General features: G+C 34.8%; 1 protein-coding gene across 8 annotated transcripts in view; it reads right to left on the reverse strand.

The window, feature by feature from the left end:
- spz5 (spatzle 5 Toll-1 receptor) overlaps positions 1-19,622 on the reverse strand; it is a 90,003-nt gene that overhangs the window by 22,657 nt on the left and 47,724 nt on the right. For all 8 annotated transcript variants that reach the window (XM_073980731.1, XM_073980734.1, XM_073980733.1 and 5 more), the window contains exon 4: positions 11,632-11,795. In XM_073980731.1, coding sequence (XP_073836832.1) covers positions 11,632-11,795 — 164 coding nt within the window. The remainder of the gene's footprint in view (positions 1-11,631; positions 11,796-19,622) is intronic.

A 19,622-nucleotide genomic window follows, 5' to 3' on the forward strand; every position in this document is an offset into this window, starting at 1 on the left:
CTTCTCGATATTCATAAGGGCACCTGGCTGTCTCCAGATCAGAAAACAAGAAATCAAATTGATCATGTTGTGATAGATGGAAGACATTCATCGAGCGTGTTGGTTGTACGATCGTTCGAGGCGCAAACATTGATTCGGACCACCACCTTGTTGCAGCAAAGGTACGCACCCGCTTAAACATAGCAAACAAAGTACGAACAGACACAACGCGAAAGTTAGACATCGGTAAGCTGCAATCACAACAGATAGTCACAGCATATTCCACTCAACTAGCCCAATTGCTTAATCAAAGCACTGCTCATTCCGATAACATATCAGCGCAATGGCAAATCATTGCCCACTCCATGCAAACAGCCGCAAAATCCATACTTGGATACCAGAGACCTCCACCAAGCAATCCATGGTATGATCAGGACCGTCGCGCTGCCGCCGAAGAGAAAAATGCGGCATTTAGGGCTACTTTACAATCCGTAGCAACGCGTAGCGCACGAGGGTGATACAGGGAGAAAAGGAGAGAGGAGAAATGTCTTTTCCGCAGGAAAAAGAGAGAGATGGAAAAGCGGGAGTGTGAAAAAATCAAGATGTACAGGAGCCAGAATGAAGTCCGAAAATTCTACCAAAGAGTCAAGCATCAAACTGATGGTTTTGTTACAGGCACATCCTCCTGTAGAGACCAGCAAGGTAATTTGGTAACTGATACATATAGTGTACTCAGGATATGGAAAGAACATTTTTCAAAACTGTTGGTATCCAATAGCAGCGAAGACGACGAAGAAACCACAGTCCCAATCCCACAAGATGGTATTGAATGTATACCGCCCAGCCAAGATGAGGTAAAGACAGCAATAAATCGGCTGAAGAATAATAAGGCAGCAGGAGCCAATGGATTACCAGCCGAGCTGTTCTAAACCGGAGGCGACGCTGATAAGGTGTATTCATCAGCTAGTTAGCACCATCTGGCAGGAAGAATGAGTACCCGACGATTGGAACCTGAGTATCCTGTGCCCCGTCCACAAGAAGGGAGATAAGACTGTATGCTCTAACTATAGGGGCATAAGTCTACTCCCTATTGCCTACAAGATCGTGTCAGGGATATTGTGCGAACGACTAAAGCCTATGGTCAACGAGATAATTGGACCATACCAATGCGGCTTTAGACCTGGCAAGTCCACCATTGACCAGATATTTACCCTGCGACAAATCCTGGAGAAGACCCAAGAGATGCAGATCGACACCTACCACCTTTTTGTCGATTATAAAGCAGCCTTCGACAGCCCGCGGCATTCAAAGGTATTCCAAGCCATGTCTGAATTTGGTATCCCCGCAAAGCTCATCCGGCTTTGAAAAATGACTTTAACTGACACGAGGTCCTCAGTTAAAATAGGAAAGAACCTCTTCGAAGAGTTTGGTACCAAAAGAGGTTTCAGACAAGGAGACAGCCTTTCGTGTGATCTCTTCAACATCCTGCTGGAAAAGGTTATACGAGAGGCAAACGTCAAAAGAAGTGGCTGATGATATAGACATCATGGGCCGATCAGTAAAAGAAGTAACTGATACCTTTATGAAGGTCGAAGGAGAATCTGCTAAAGTGGGTCTGGCGGTAAACGATGAGAAGACCAAGTTGATTGTGTCGACGCTCAATGCGTCCATTTAGCTCGGACCGACTATGGAAGTTGGTTCCTATAATATTGAGGTAGTAAAAGACTTCGTCTACCTCGGCACCTCCGTAAACACAACAAACGACATCAGTTGTGAAATAAAAAGAAGAATTGTATTGGCCAACAGATGCTACTTTGGTTTAAGTAAGCAATTTAAAAACAAAGCCACATCTCGTCAAACAAAAATAGCGCTCTACAAAACACTGATGCTACCCGTGCTGATGTATGGCTCCGAAGCCTGGGTACTTGCGCAAACAGACATGGCGGTGCTTGGTGTGTTTGGGAGAAAAATTCTTCGAAAGATCTACGGACCAATCTGCGTTGACGGTGAATATCGACGTCGCATGAACCACGAGCTGTATCTGCTATACAACGACATCAATATTGTTAAACGTATCGAGATGCAGCGATTGCGTTGGCTAGGCCATATCATAAGAACGAGCGATGATGAACCCGCTAAAAAGGCGTGTAAACACGGACCGCTTGGCGGTGCACGCAGAATTGGCAGGCCAAGGAATAGATGGCGCAAACAAGTGGATGATGAGATGAAAAGGCGCGATATTCCAGAGTGCGAAGCAACAAATAGAGAGAATTGAAGATCTTTTCTTAGTTCCGCCTATGGAACAAATGTTCTGTAATGGGCCAGCTAAGTAAAGTAAGTAAAGATGGTTGCTAATATTCAGGTGTCGGTATGAGCAAAAAACGAATGTGGAGCAAAATTCAACGTTTTATTCTTATGCGAATATCTTCGCTGCTAGTAGCGGTATTCCAAAAGGAAAGCCTGTCAATGTAAGTAGAAAATATCACCTTTACAGTAATACAAGTTAGGTTGGTGTACATCCCACTTTCCACTTGTATACCCTACACCACTATTTCAACATTTTGTTCTATGCAAAAACCTCCTCTCCTAGAAGCAAATGCCTTTCAATAGAGAAAGAAACGTTCACCTTTACAAAGATGCAAAGTAGGTTGTCGTGCTATTTTTTTAATTGAATTGTAATGACGAATATCCAAGCTTTGGTTCGGTGCATTTCAACAAAAGAACAGTCACTAACATTCTGAGGTTTAAATTGATTTCTATTGTGTTACCAAAGTGGTCAAATACTTGAGGTACAGAGACTCTCAGATATCCCTATTTCCAATTTGTGGAATTGTATTTCCAAACGGATATCTGTATTGGCATTGAGGGTAACATATCAGAGTTATTGCAAAATGCACTAAGCTATCCCAATTTAAATATTTTGAAGTATTTTTTTAATGACAAATAACTTTGCTTCTCTTATTTTTCTCTTCTACAAAGCTTCCAATGTATCAAGTGCATTGTCGACCGTAGTCAAATATAAAATTATTAATTATTTTGGTTCAGTCAGCCCTAAAGCAGTTGGTATAAAAGCTCCATTAAAATGTTACCATTGAAAAGCTTACGAGTATGCACAGGGGTAGTGTTGAAGGCTATCACATAGTCGGCCCCGTCCCGACTATAGCCTTTGCTCACTTGTTAATTTGGCAAACGTTGCCTACACGATACTAGAGTTAGTTATAACGTGCACTCAAAGTACTTGTACTTTTCAAGTATTTGCTATATTATTATGCACAATGGGTTATTTCTTATCCAGAATATCATATGTGAGAAATGCGTAACTTGGTTTATGCCAAATGAAACAGTTTTTATCGGCATGCAGGTATCTAATATGAAAGATATGGTGAATTGCATGCATTGATTGGGACTAAACCAAACGCATTCCGGTATGCATACGAGTACATATGTATGTATGTACTTAAAAATATGTCTGTAATGTAGTAAGCACCTGCATTGCTGTGAAATTAAATCGTCTACACCATTACTAATTCAATTTCTCTTGGAATTTCGGGTTTACAAATTTGTCGTGTGCCCACATACCTCACGACTTGTCTCGAATGCCATTGACGTTTTATGCAAATCACTGTCAACAAAAACAAATCGTAAATATGTCATGTTCGAGATCGTTTCAAATAAATACCGATCGTCCAAGAATGTTTATCGTCGCATATGCTTACCGTGATTTACTAACCATAGCCGTATAAATAAAAATATACATATGTATGTATGTGATATCTAAAAGCTGTTATTAAGAAATTACCAATCAAACTTAACGTTTGCCAAAGAATATTTAACGGCCACCCATTTCATGTTTTTAGTTACTGACAGAGCGGCTGCTGCGACTGAAAATGAAATTGATATGGAAACAGGTTTTATTTTTATTTAAGTTAAAACTCTTTATAAAGTTGGCATGTGAAGGAAAATAGTCAACACTTCTTAGTTTAATTTGTACAGCAGCTACTATAAGGAAAAAAACCCAGCTAAGATAATAAATTTGAAAAACAACAAACACATATGCCATATTTTATCTGTGATTTTTCGAGCTGTCAAGTCAAGTTTAGTAGGTCAAGGAAGATTGGACAAATTTGTATCCAAGCACAGTGTTTAGAAGCGAAACAATAGATTTTTAAATACAAACTGATTCCAATTTCTAACTTGTCACATTATTGGGGTACATTATCTAATCGGGTAAAATATACATATAGGGAAAAGTCACAGCCTGTCAAAAGTCATTTACGTAAAGAAAGTTTGATAACTTTAAATGCGATTTCTACTAAGTCGATATTGTAATTATAACCTACCAATTATCAAGGACCACACCAAAAAAAAAAAAAAAGAATAAAAATTTAAATGTGTGCATGGTGGTATTCTTGTTATCGAAAATACAAAACGTGGGCTCTCCATTTGCAGTATAAACATAACAATATTGCTCAATAGAAAAAAGTCAAAGCTTTCTCTAAGATTCAATTCTACGCCGAGTCAGTAAAATGGGCGTTATGTTACGTTCTAAAAACGCAAAACTGTGATATATGTAAAATGGCAAAACATCTAAACAAACCTATATTTGAATTACCATTTTAACTTGCATTAGAGTCTTAATTAGGGTGATAACATTTATACGACCACATTTCCCAATATCACATTTTATGAGTTTTTATATAAAACCTCACGCAATGTGATTAAAAAAATAAAACAATTAAAAAAGCGGTAGCCAAATTACATTCAAGTAAAAACTTAAAAATCTCAAAAATCGGGCGGTATCGTTATACGGTATCTATTCCAAAAAGTGAACCTAATTTTAGTGAAGAAGTTATCTGACCACTAAATAGCAAAATTAAGCTAATTCGGTCAGAAAATGTACTTAAACCCTCCAAAATACCTGAAATCGGGCGGTACCGTTATGTTGTGACTATTACAAAACGTAGACCTATGTACACAATTTCGGAGGAGACATTTTTGACCACTTTGAACCCAAATGCCAAATCAGACCGAATTTGGGTAGCAAATGTCGATAAAAATTATAGCTAACTCAGTTAGAAAAGGTAGCTAAGACTGGAAAATATCTGAAAATGGGTACCGTGGGAGCTATTCCAATATGAAGTCCTATGTCTATCATTTTGGTGGATAAGTTTTTGGGTCGCTGAGAACTCTTAATGCTAAATAACAGCCAAATCGGGCAAAAATGTAGGTAAAAACATTAAAAAACTATTCTGAAATGTTGGCAAAATTACAGCCAAAACTAAACTACAGCCAAGAATTGTGGAGCAGTTATCTGACCAATAGGAACACTAAATTCCAAAATACAGCCAATTCGGTCAGAAAATTTTTTAATTTTTTTAATTTAATTTTAATTTATTTGACAAACACAGTAACCTAGCCCCTAGGGCCGTGAGCGGTTCCAAAACAGCTATACAATAACTACTCTCAAAATGTAGTTAAAAAATGTAGAAATGTACCTAAAAACTCCAAAATATCTGGAGTCGGGCAGTACTGTCATGTGCTAGATATTCCAAAACGTGTTAGGCGGAAAAGTCTTCTGATCACTAGGAACTCTTAATGTCAAATTACAGCTAAGTTGTTCAGATTGGTCCGTTATACAGTTGTGGAGAATTTTCAGGCCACTGGGAACTATTAATTACAGCCTATTTGTACTCAAATGAAGCTAAAAACTTCTAAACACATGAAATCAGAGGGTACCGTTATATGGGCACTTCTCTGAAACATTGGCCTAAGTCCACAATTTTAGATGCAGCAGTTACCGGACACATAGGAACCCTAAATGCCAAATTACAGCCAATTCGGTCAAAAAGTAGGTAAAAATTTAAAAATACCTGAAATTAGGCCGCTCCGTTAAGTCCACAATTTGTGGGGGAACAGTTTTCTGACCACTAGGTACCCTGAAATATGACTCAAAACGTAAAAATACCTGAAATTGGGTGGTACCGTTTACCACTATACCAAAACGTGGACCTACATATGTCTACAATTTTTTGTGGAGAAGTTTTCGACCACTATAAAACCTTAAAGCCCAATTATAGCTAATTCGGTGTGAAAATGCAGCTAAAGATTTGGTAAAGAAGTATTTGACCACTATAAAAACATGAAAATGCCTGAAATCGGGTTGTACCTTTAAATGGGGGCTTTTCCAAAACGTGGACCGATATAGCCCAACATCGAACTTGGACTGCCTCCAAACAAAAGACGCAGATTACCACAGTCGGACGGTGGGATGAAGAAAATATATGGGGATTTCTGAGTGAAATCGGACACTTTGGAAAAATTTGGTTTTTGATTTCCTTTATGTTTTGCTGTTTTGATGCTGCTCCTTAGCAAAATATGTCAGTACATTTTCAGATTTGTTTGGGCTAACGGTTGCGGGGATATCGCCGAATTCTATAAAAACTATATGCAAAGAAATACTCATAACTTCTTTAATATTGGTCGAAATAGAAAAAAATTGTGTTTATCAGCTATCTAATAAAAAAAGAAAAAGAATTTTGTACAGTGGGGTCGCGAATTTAATTTTTATCAATAATTGTACTCCTCTATTTTCTGGAATTTTTTTTGTATTAATTAATTTTGTATTATTTACAAAAGTGTTAAGTCCTATTCGGTAGTGTTATTCGAATAATTATTAGTTTTTCCGTACAATTCTTTCTCTATACCAGTATGAAACATTTGTAATTTTATCAAAAAATAAAAAGTTACATTTATTAATACTGGTTTTGTTGTTTTATTTAGAAATTTATCTTAAATATCTTAAAAACATTTTTCGATTTTGAAAATGGTTTAGTAATTCTTGTACCCGTCGGAAATTAAACTAACTAAACTGATAGTCAAATAATTACAGCTTGGGAATTATATGAATGGGCATCCGAGCCGAATAATCAATCTATCAAATATTTAAGTGATATGCTCTCCAGAAGATGATTATTTAAATACGAAAGAGGATTTAAATGTGAGATGTGAAATGGCTAAAACTCTCGCGGGCAACCCAAAACTTCATTCAGTAATACCCACTAATGCTAATGCAACATATCTGGGAGATATCGTCCTATGGGGGCTATATGAGGGTATGGACCTATACCGACAAATTTCATGTTGAAAGTTGTATACCCTTAACGAAGACTAACTACCAAATTTCAGTCATTTCGGTGGCATATTGAGGTCACAACCTTCAAAACACCGAAAATCAGGAGATACCGTTCTATGGGGGCTATATGAAGACGCGGACCTATACCGACACATTTCATATGCGTTTATTACCCCAAATGAAGACCCAATTCCAAATTTCAGCCATTTCGGTGGGTTAATGTGGCCACAACCTTCAAAATACCGAAAATCGGGAGGAACTGTTCTATGGGGGCTATATGAAGGCGTGGACCTATACCTACACATTTCTGGGGGAAAGTTTCAAACCCCCAAAGAAGACTTAATTTCATTTACCATTTCGGTGTGATAATGAGGATAACATCTTCAAAATACCGAAAATCGGGGAAATATCGTCCTATGGGGGCTATATTAAAACGTGGACCTATATACATATTTTATGGTAGAAATGTTTCTTAGCCTCTGGAAACACAAAATACAAAGTCACAACCGATTCTGTGGTCAAATGGGACTAATACATTCAAAATATCTTAAAGTGACGCGTACTATATATGGGGCGTTATATGGGAACTATACCAAAACGTGGACCTATATAAACAAACTTTGATAGATGATGATGTTTTTTACCCTCTGGAAACACAAAATACCAAATTTCAACCGATTCGGTGGTAAAACGGAACAATTATCTTAAAAATTCCTTAAAACGACGACGCGTCACGCTTCACTTTGTTTGGGGGCTATACGAAAACGTGGACCTACATAGCCTGCTTTCAATGCCAAAAGTCCTACGTACATATAATAGATTTTACCAAAATGTCATCCATCTACTTCAATCCGTTCGGACGCTAGAGTGATTTTCACAGACGGACAGACATGGCTATTCCGATGAAGAATTGCACGATGATCAAGAATATATGGGGAAAAACAAAAATTTTTTACAATCGATGAATCCTAGTTTCACCCATTCAGTATTCGCGAACTGTTAACATATGCTATATAGTATGATATAAATTCTTTAAAAGGAAGTGTTTTAGGAGGAATCCCATAAGGTTGACCATTAAAATTAATTTACGTGGAAGCTGTGTTGGCATCAATGTAGAAAAATAGGTAAAAATGGGTTGAAACCAACAAGTTTTTTTATGCTCCCTTCCGATTTCTGGCTTAACCTTACATTTTATAGACATATGCCCAAAGAAAGACTCAAAGAATACTTCATGGGCAATATGATACTAGTGTATCATTTTTCGATATATCCACTGCATCCACCTAAAATTGATGCTGACATTTTGAAGCCGGAATTTCGGGGTTTTTTGAATTGTTTTAATAATTTGGACGCGCAACAAGATAATATTCAAAACTCATAGTAGGATTACAAAACTCGTGGTTTTACGTCATTTAATGCATAGCTCATGAGTGTGCTCCTTACAGCATCTTAGTAAGTAGAGTCTAAAGGCCAATATTTGATGCGTGAATTTTTATAAAAAAAACTATTTTTTGCGTTTAAAATTTACAAGTGTCATTCAATTTCCTTTGTACCCCGCGTGAATTTAGTTTTTTTACGCGACGGATCTAATGAGCCCATCCGCGATCGAATCCATCCACTAAAACCGCGGATATATATACCCTGAAAATAGGAAAATCAGCAAAAATTTATTTTGACAAATCCGCGTACTAAACCGCGATTTTCTTTAACATTTTTTACATAAATGGAATCCTTTACTCGCGATTATAATATTTGCGAAAACGCTTGTCATAAAAAAACAGAGATACGCGAGTAGTATGGGTATTTCGCCAAAAATTGAATGTGGAGGCACATCCGCGGTTTTTGAAGAATCTATTTGAAATAAGTGTATATTGACGTATTTTTGATGGGCGCTGATGAAACCGGATGCGCATCAAAATCGTATGCACATTGCGCGACTTTTACCAACTTTAAGGTTTTTTGCAGTGCATGATGCAACTGGCGGCACACAATGGCCGCTGAGTAAAACATCGAAATATGCATAAATATTGAAAGAGGTTGATTCGCTTTATCCAAAATCGGATGCGCATCAACCGACTTTAACTAATTCGCGAATTACAGGCTTTTTAATTTTCATATCTTTTAAATGATAGTAATTTCAATATTACTCTTAACTTCCTTTCCTTATAAGTTATCACAGTAGCAGTTAATCTTTCACGATGGTAAACCATATATTTTGATAAAATTTTAGCAGAATACTTTAATTTATGTATTAGATTTTAGCGAAATAGTTGGATAATTCTCAAATATTTTTTTCTAATTTTTCGAAACAAACCAAAAAATATATTTGTAACAATATTTTCCAACAATGAGTTGTTTCTTTTTGTTGTTGTTATAATATGCAATTTATAAAGCCAATGTTTATAATTTTGGTTTCACATTTTTTTACGCGTTGTCTAGTTTCTGTACGTATTTTTAATTTAGTTTTTTAGAGGTTTATACGGGCTCTGAGTTAGTATAATTTAAATTTATTGCCAGATTTTTTTAATTTTTTTGATTTTCCGCGAAAATAAAAACACATTTTGAAATTTTGGCGCATCTACGGGTGGATATCAAATGCTGTTACTGATATATGCTTACCACCAATTTCGTGAACGCGAGCAGATTTGAAACCAGATTTTTTTCCTTTAACTCTATAACAATAATCGTAAATGTGCTCCCGAAAAATTTTTTTTTAATTTCTTTCAAATGGAATTGCAAAGGAATTTTGTTATTTGCCATATATAGTTTCTGGGGTCTACAATGATTATTTCGAGTAGTTACAAACGGAATGACAAAATTAATATATCCCCCATCTTATGGTGGAGGGTATAAAAATGAATACAAGAAGTTATTTGCATTTTCAGGGTTGATTGGTATTATTTAATCGTGCATTGCGGGCATCTTTCTACAACAGTGTACCGGAAAAAATTCATTTGCAAACAGTTTGCTTTTCGAGTTAAAAACTTCAATCAATCTTCCAAAGATTTTACCCATCTCATTGCGAAATTTCAGATTAGTGTATCTATGTTGACGTTTGTGTTTTCTACCCACTGTGAATACAAAACACAGAAGCACACCATGTTTAAATAATAGACACATATTAATATAATAGATTAGTAGTCTGATTAGTAAATAGTTACAACTGCTGATAATTAGTTTATAAACCCGTTTTTGCTGAGTGATATCTTCAGCTATGATGATAATAAAAACAAACATGAAAATTCTATAATCCTATGAAAATGTTTCTGTATATGCCCACTGATTTAGTTTAAGATAAGTTACCAAAGGAGCTAGATCTGTGGAACGATGAGATGTTCTTTAATGTTGAATATTTAATATGGTCATTCTTAATGGCCTGTTTCACTAAGACGATTCGAATAGAAGTTCGTTCGAAATACTACTAGACTTCGGTTTTTTTTAAATGCTTGATTCGTTTTTGTTTTCAATCAAACAAACATTTTCTAAAACAGCAGGAGTTTGGTAATAATTTGAACGAATTTGAATTCGAATCGTCTTAGAGAAACAGGCCATAAGGTTTTTTACAATATGTACAGGATCCTAATACTTTCATTCGAGGTCGGGAAAAGAAAAGACCGATCTGCTCAGTGAACCCGATATATTGTTACTGTTGTTACCATTAGTTACTGAATGCTTTATTTTACTTAAATGTTTACAGTTAGTTGCATAAATGAATACTTGCTAATATTTAATGAGGATATTTGTTCAGCAACATTGAGCAAGTTCAAATGCAAACCCATGGTAGAATCACTACAGGGTAGGGCACAGCAACCTGCTGATACCAATTTATTTCATTCTTTCAAATCAATATACATAACTTGTATATTTTTGTGTATTTTGTTGTGAAAAATAAACCCAAATATTTAAGAATTAAAACAAATCAAGTCAAGTGGTAATGTTAATGTCATTATTCCATTCTAAATCTGATTTCGATTTTAAGCTAGCTTATGGTACTGTGCCGCACCATTACACACAAGCATTACTGTTTATTTTTAAAGAGAAGAACGGCAACTAAATATGCAAATTGTTCAAACATCTAACGTTTTTATTAAGTTGATCTTACGATCGACGACGTTAACTCAAAATTCCCCAAATAGTGCCGGAATAACACGTTTTTTTGTTTATGCTTGCCCGGTCATTTATCACTTTGACTTAATGTCTTCTTCATGGGGGCGACAATGATAATAAAACGCACTCAGCCAAATGTAGAAGTGTGGTAAAGCGGTTTTTGAATTTTAGCCAGTCAAAGTTACTTTGTTGCAATATGGCCTCCAATCCGAAGATGTGGGAGCTAATGATTTACTTGTCTCCATCAAAGAATTGAATTTATTGTTTCTGGTTTCAAACAAAAAATGTTTAGATAATAATAGCTTTGAATCTATTTTTAGACACCATTAAAATTAGCCATGTAACGGAGATTACATAACTATGCAAAGAATGTGTAATAAAGTGAGTTTTGTTTGTTGTTGGCATTAACTTACGTTGGATAGTTGTCGATATGTTCACAGTAGGTTTTTCCTGGTCGCGCACACGATGGCGTCTGGCCGGGTGGTGCCGGTAAAAATTGACATGGAGGCGCACCATATAAGCCACAGGGCGGTGTTGAGTGAGCTGAGCAAATTATAAATGTAGTACTGACTAATATCTGAAAATAGAACAATGAATATGAAGAAGTTTTTAGATTGTATAAGCCAATTATATTAGTCATATCTGTACGAAAAATAGAATGAAATAGATGCGAGGGGAACTAGAAAAGTTTCCGGACTAATAATATAAACACGAATATTTATCAACAGTTATATTGTTTTCTTAAGTAGTCTCCATCATGATTTACACGCTTTTTCATGCGCTCAAACCAACTATTGAAGCACTTTTTCACCTCCGAGTAAGACACCTCCAAAACATGGTTTTTGAACGCTTCCATCCTCCATCTTATAAACGTCTTTTGAAGCACCGTTTTTTTAAGCACTTCGCAACGATCGACACGGAATCCAGCGAGAAGAGCCTATTTTGGTTCAATATCAACTGTTAGTTGGTGGAATAATGCCCAAGGATGTCTCTATCTCAAGGTATAAAACATGGTGATCTTGCGTTATCCGTTCACGCACGGCTTAATTTTTTTCTGGCACAACGGCCTTTTTTGGACCCTCTAACGACCTTCGTTTTTTGACGATTGAATTCATTAAACCAGTTTTTCATAGTGTTAAGGATGGCCCTTATCGATATACTATGATAATCCACGTCGTCCATTTTTTGGCTAATTGTTTTTCTTCAAGTCACTATAAACAATTTAACACGTGGTCGTACGTCAAACAGCTGAGAAAGTTTATGCTAAAAATTGTCAAACTTTGGAAATGGCAACACTGCGTGCTGCTTAAGGCGGAAACTTTTGTAGTTCTCCTCGTATTCATATTTGCGGATTTCAAAATAAGTTGCGGAAGTCCGAAATGTAAACCTCTACTAAGAGCAAAAATAGTATTTATTATTACTTTCGATCCCTGAGAAGAGTTTCATATTCCTAGATGGTGGGGTCCTATTTCACCGTTCGGACTAAATACTAGTCTAGACTAGTTAATAGATTATACAATACGTATAGTACATTGAGTCTACCAAAAATATGGTTGTAAGTGATACTTCATACAAGTATGTTGATATAAACGATATTGAAGCAATCAGAAACTAGATCGATCATGTTATGATCGACAATTAGAATTTACAATGTTTTAAACGTCCGACAGGTTCAATATGTTTTTCCAGGTTGAACTCGTTTTAATGTGGGAAATGCAAGCACTCGCTAGTAATATACGGGAAAGAGAGTGTGGTATAACGGTTCCCCAGACGATGCTATTAAGTTATCAATGAATAGCTTGCAGAATAATAACACCAATTCTACAGCGGGGCTTCTACGACAACTACTCTCATCGGCGGCTATCTCAGTATACATATCTTCGCATTCAGAACGATATATCCCCAGATGTTTGTTCTTGATACTTTTGGTACGTGTCGAGACGGAAATAAGGGTTTGAAAAATCTAGATCAATATGGGTGTGTTCCGTCTTTTATATTCGTATTCAAACAAACACACTTCAGTGAAACGCAACATCAGATGTAGAAAGCTTGTGTATATATGATCTAGCCTAAGTGATGGAAGGGATTACAACTTTCTCAAATGTAATTCGAAACATTTTACTTGTAATACGAAACATTGCAGTTGTAATTCGAGAATTCAATTTGTAATTCGAATTCTTTCATTTGAAATCTAATCTATTAAAAATCGATATAATCGATGGTAAGCACTCCCGTCGTGCACTCTGAAGGTCGTGGCTATAAACAGTAGGTCTCATATCATTGAGCTAATATGAATCGGAGTGCACTCATTGATATGAGAGAAGTTTCCCATCTCCCTTCTGGGATGTTTGTAGAACAATTTATTATCATCATTATTATTATTATTATTATTATTATTATTATTATTAAAGTTCAGAATGTCTTCTTTAATATTGGTAACTTTTGTTGAAATGCGTCCAACCAAAGCTGGGATTTTCGTCGTTATAATTCAAATAAAACAAGTAAAAAGCGTTATGTTTGATACCCTCCGCCATAAAATAGTAGTTAGTTTTCTTTCCTGTCCACATTTTTATCATCAGAAAATGTATCAAGAAATGTCTTCAATCGGTTGGCTCTTTTATATGAGGGCTACATCAAAGTGTGCGAAATTTTTTTTTGTGAAGAAGTTTTGTAATCACTAGGAACCTCAAATATCAAATAACAAGCTATTCGAACAAAAAGTAGCTAAAATTCTCAAAATACTTGAAATCGGGAGGTACCGTTATATGGGGCCTATACCAAAACAAGGACCTGTATCGGTAATTCCAGTGGAGAGATGTTGTGACCGCAAGTAACATCAAAAGGCAAATTAGGCTAGTTCAATTGAAAGTTGTATCTAAAATTTCCAAAATAACGAAAATCGGTAGGCATCGTTATATGGGAGCTATACCGAAGCATCGAACTACGCTGCGTAAATTGTTCATACTCGTACAGGTTTATTCTGTGTATCGTGGTTATCTTTTGAGATATCACAAACACATTTTATACCGTTAAAAGAAAACTACCGAATAATAGAAATCCAAATAATTTGTATGAAAAAATAATTACAATGGCAAAATTATTATAATAATTAATAATTGTTCCTCAAACATTTTATGAAATATGTTGAGGTGGGTGTATTAATGTGAAAAATTCTGTCGTTTTCAATTTAAGTTGTTTATGCCATAGATATACCACACTATAATGTGAAGTTAAAATCGAATGTTATGCTAAACGTATCTTATTTTAGTAATATTATGATTTTTGTACCTAAATTAAAGTTAACTACTTCAATAAACTTCTAGAATCTGTTATTTTTTAAATTTTAGAATCATTTTTGATTATGCAATAGAAAACATGTTCCTTTTTATATAATTCTGATATCTAAGGAAGAAGTGTGGTAAAGGACGGTTTTAGAGTCCTTTGGTGTATGCAGCATGTCGATGGCGAAGCTACACCATGGGTGGCTTCGCCACATTTTAGACATTTTTTAAATTCTCAAAAATAATATTTTAAAAACAAAATTATAATTATTTATATATCAAAAGTTATAGTCAAGATATGGTAATATTTTTACCAAATATAATATTTGATTTAACGGTGTCGATATGTGCCGAAGCTGGCCCATGCTACCATATATGGGTATTTTATGAATTTTGTATGCCAGATTTATGACCACAACGGTTTCAGCATTAATTTTGGAACACAATTGAATTGTGTTTCCGACCCTAGGTACATATTTGGAGTCAAAAAAGGGAACCACGTCCACTTCTCAAATAGGTTATTTAACAAAAATTGATGACCACGTCCACTCTTTTCAATACATTATTTTTCCAAAACTACTGAACCTAATTTCATGAAAATTTCAGAAAATGTTCAGGTATAACCCTTGGTGCAAAATGCTATATATTTGTTGATAAATTTCGTCGCTATATTTGCTAAATTTATGAAAGAATCGGCTTGCAAGCGAATTTTCGAGGCAACGGTGGTTGCGATCAAATGTTCTTACTTTGGGTCCCGAAGTCCCCAGCATGGGCACTTTTTAAGTAAAAATCTTAAGTGACCATATAAGTATATCTCGAAAATTAACGAACCGATTTCATGAAAATTTGTGGAATGTGCCGTGGTACACGTAGGCATGAATTTCGGAGGTGACATGGTATCTCCTCTATTAAGAACAAGTAAGAACGGCGTTAAGTTCGGCCGTGCCAAACTTTTTATACCCTCCACAATGAACTGTATAGAAGTGAATAAGAATAATTAGTTTCCTTTCGTTTATGAAAGTACTACGCTCTTCCGCTTATTACAGGAGTAGTTTATTCCAATTAATAATACTCCCTTCAAAAGAACTCATATGGGGCGTCATTGTAGTTCTTTGGTTCTCATTTATGGAACACAGTTGTACAAATGTACGTTCAAAGCGTGGACAGAAAAACCCATTTTCAAAAGCAAACATCCTAGGAGTAATCGTAACATCTATACCAAATTACAAAGATCTGTCTGGATCTTGATTTCAACAAGCGGACTTAGAATTTTATGCTGATCAAGAATATATATACATTATAGGGTCTGTGACCAATATTTCTATGTGTTGCAAACGGAATAACAAATTTAATTATACCCTTCATGTTATGGTCTAGTAGGTAGTGTGTTCGGCTACAAAGCAGAAGTTCGTGTGTTCAAATTCAGTAATATAATAAAAATACCGATCTAGGGCGCCAAAAGTGAAAAAAATCACATACGCCAATTTAAAACTTATTAGTGCAGTATTGATCTAAGGTGTCCATTGAATCTAACGGAAGTTAAAATAATTTGTTTTCCATCAGTCAGAGCGGAATAACGGTTAATTTTTTGTTGAAAATTTATGAACTGGTTTTCATAATATATTTTAGTAGTAAATTGGCGATCGTCTCTTGCAGTCTTCCTACAAAGTAATTTTAAAGCTTTATTGTAATAAATATTTCTTGAAGACAGGTGAATTAAAATATATTGAATATATGATGTTATTTATTTTAAGTTGGATTTTACACTTAAAACATGTGACATCCGATTTTTTTTCTACTTGAGTACTTTGTTAAAGCTATAACTAGGGAGTGTCGCAGGATGGCGCCTAGATTTTTTATTTCATTTTTAGTACACATAGTTATTAACAAATTTGCAAAATTTTAGCTGCAACAAACTGCAACAAATTCTTTTATAATCAGTTTTAGAAAAATGTCAATTATGCTATTATTTTGTATATTTCGCACCATATCTCCAAAACTGTTACATTTTTCGTTGACTTTCCTTTATAAAAAATATCCGCTTTACTGTAATTCGTAACTCTTCAGAACATTCCATTCTTGTAAAATGCCTATATCACGCTGTTTTTGGCACATTTTTCAAAGACAATTTGATAAATATATCAACAATGCATTGATATCCCAAATATGAAAATAAACAGCTTGTGAACATTGCTTGAAATATGTTTTGCATAAACTATGATACGAAATACCGCCTAAACAACATGAAATAAATATTTCAGAGTTTCAGAATGTTCTAAAGAACTACTGAGCACATTATTTTAAAATTTTTTGCTAAAGGTTACTTGTTTGAAGTCCCAATAGTTTAGCTGCTACTGACCATAATTTCAGAAATAAGATAAACTTTCGTATATTTTATCTATTATATAATAAAAACTGTCATATATATTAATAAATTAATTAAAATGATCCTGTTTGAACTAAAATTATCCATGTCATGGATAAACATACGATAAAATATTTATGTTTAGTTTTGGCGCGCTAAATCGGTACTTTTTTCCACTGTGCCACGCCTTCATATAACCTCAATAGAATGGTCCCTCCCGAATTTTGCTATTTTCAAAATTTTTCCTCAATATCCCACGGTAATGGCTGAAATTTTGTATTTGCTCTTCGTTCCAGTTATATAACTTTCTACTTGAATTTTGTCAGTATCGGTGCACGTCTTCATATAACCCCATAGAACGGCCCCTCCCGATTTTTTGGTATTTTGAAGGTTTTTGCCTCAATATCCCACCGAAATGTGTTTCTTCTTCGTTGGGGGTATACATCTTTCCACCAGTATAGCCACGGTTACAAAACAGTATAAAGTTTTGCTATGACTCCATGTAGGGGTACTACCCGATTTAAGATTATTTGAAGAATTGGTTGTTAATTGGAATTTTGTATTCGGCGCAGATAGAAAACTTACTCGCAAAAAAGTATCCATATATATGTATGTGTGATATAGACTAACCCCCATGGACCAATTTTATATATTTCGAGTGTTTTTGTCAAATTTTCGAACCAAGATTGCTGCAATTTGGTATTGTATGTAGTCAGAGGATAGAAAGAAAAATGATGACGCCGTGTGGCCTCTTTTAAAGAGTGTTGCTATATTTTCCTTCTGAAGTGATGTAACTTTGTATTTTGGAATCACAATAGTATTTTGGAATCCACACAGAAAACTTCCAGTATAAAGTATTATCATCAGTTAAGATATTATTCTCCTCCAAGGAATTACGTTTAACGTAGAGGAAAAGCTTCGTACCTGAGAAGTGTTTTTGAGAGAAAAGCTTCGTACTTGAGAAGTGTTTTTGAGAGGAAACTAATTTGTGGTTGTGGATGCATTGATAAGCGCAATGGAATGGTTCTGTTTGTTTTTGTTGTCAGTTAAAGCTCATCAATAATCCTATGTGACCAATAGGGTTATGACTTTTTGACATTTCTCCTCAAAAATGATTTCCTGTAGCAGGGATGAATGAACTTTTGCCTATTAATCACTATGCTATGCTAATGGAATAAACGCATTGAAATATAAAAAAGTTCACGCACAAATCGATTTTAAAAAAATAATTTTTTGAAAAAACATGAAATTAAAAAAAAAATCAAAAAATTATTTTTTGTTGCACGAATGAATAAAAATAAGCCTACTAATAACTATAATAACGTTTATTTCATTCAAATATTAAAAAAGTCGCGAAAAAAGTCACTTTGAAAAAATTTTAAATTTTTTGTTTTTTGTTAAAAAATTATATTTTTGAATAAAAGCGTTTACGACATTTTTACGATTCTTAGAATTGAAGAAAAATAGTGAGAAATAAATTTTATGTCATTTTAATTATCTCATGTGGCTCTAAATTTTAATTATATATCTGTTTTCAGTGACTTCAAAAATTTGTCCATAATTTTGATAAATTCAAATTTTAAAATCACTTTGTGCGTGAGGTTTTTCACCGAACCACCTTATAATTAAGATTTTATGTAATCTTATGGCAAAACTCATCACGCTAAGATACAGGGATGAGAATTATATAACCAAATCAAAATTTTCAGTAACAGATTTTCTGGGCTGACAATAGCGTTGCACAGTGTCCGATTTTCCGAAAAACCTGGCCAAAACTCTAAAAATGAATGGATTTTGACCTAACCTTTGGTTCTTATCAATTTTTACTATAGGTCCTGGAATACACCAAAACTCTATATCTTACCTTAACTCGAGAAATATGCAAATTAGAAAAACATTTTAGGGTTAATGTCGTACTTCATCAAAGTTTTGGCAAAATTGTCATACAAATCATCATTTTAGAAGAATGGCGTCAAAGACAAAAATGTTCTCAGCTAAATTGCACTATAAGTACCAAAGAAATGGAATCTCTATTTGCATTACATACCAAGGAAATATCGGTATTAATTTTACCAAAAAACCAAGAAACTAAAATAGGGGTGCAAGCTTCCACAATTTCTACAGTTTTGGAAATATTTGAGTTAAGATCACTTGGAATCCTTGCACTTTAGATGTATAATGTCTTTGGGAACTTTACTGACAAGAATGCAAGGAATATTTGTTTAAAAAAAGGGGTCCTCTTGGTCCCTTTTTCCACAAATCTTTAAAATCTCCTATAAAATGTGGTCGGATCAGACCAAAATATTCTAGAAATTTGTTCGTCATAAAATTTTACTATAGGTCTTAAAATATATCAAACTATAAATTATGCCCAAACGCCAGAAAGTGACCCTATACTATATTCTGACATTCTGAATGAAAGAAAATCTGTATATCACCTATATTTTTGAAAATTTAACATAGCTGAAGCCAAGGTTTACCCTTTCAGAACACGCGACTTGTGATTGTATATTATACAAATTAAGTATTTTTGGATAAAATGAAATGTTTTTGGACGTGGCAAAAAATATTGGCCTTAAAAGATAATTTGCGGGGAAGCTGTGGCTATATTTATGTTAAAAAATGGGTTGAAGCCAACATGTCTTTTTTTGTTTTCTCTCGATTTGTGAGTAAACCACACTTCTCTCGATTTTCCTGTCAAAGAAAAAGTAGAAGCAAACTAAATAAGGATCATCTCACTAATGTATTACTTTTCAAA

The sequence above is a fragment of the Musca autumnalis genome, unplaced genomic scaffold (genome assembly GCF_047663935.1).
Source record: "Musca autumnalis isolate F117 unplaced genomic scaffold, ASM4766393v1 scaffold_4, whole genome shotgun sequence".
Lineage (NCBI taxonomy): Eukaryota > Metazoa > Arthropoda > Insecta > Diptera > Muscidae > Musca > Musca autumnalis.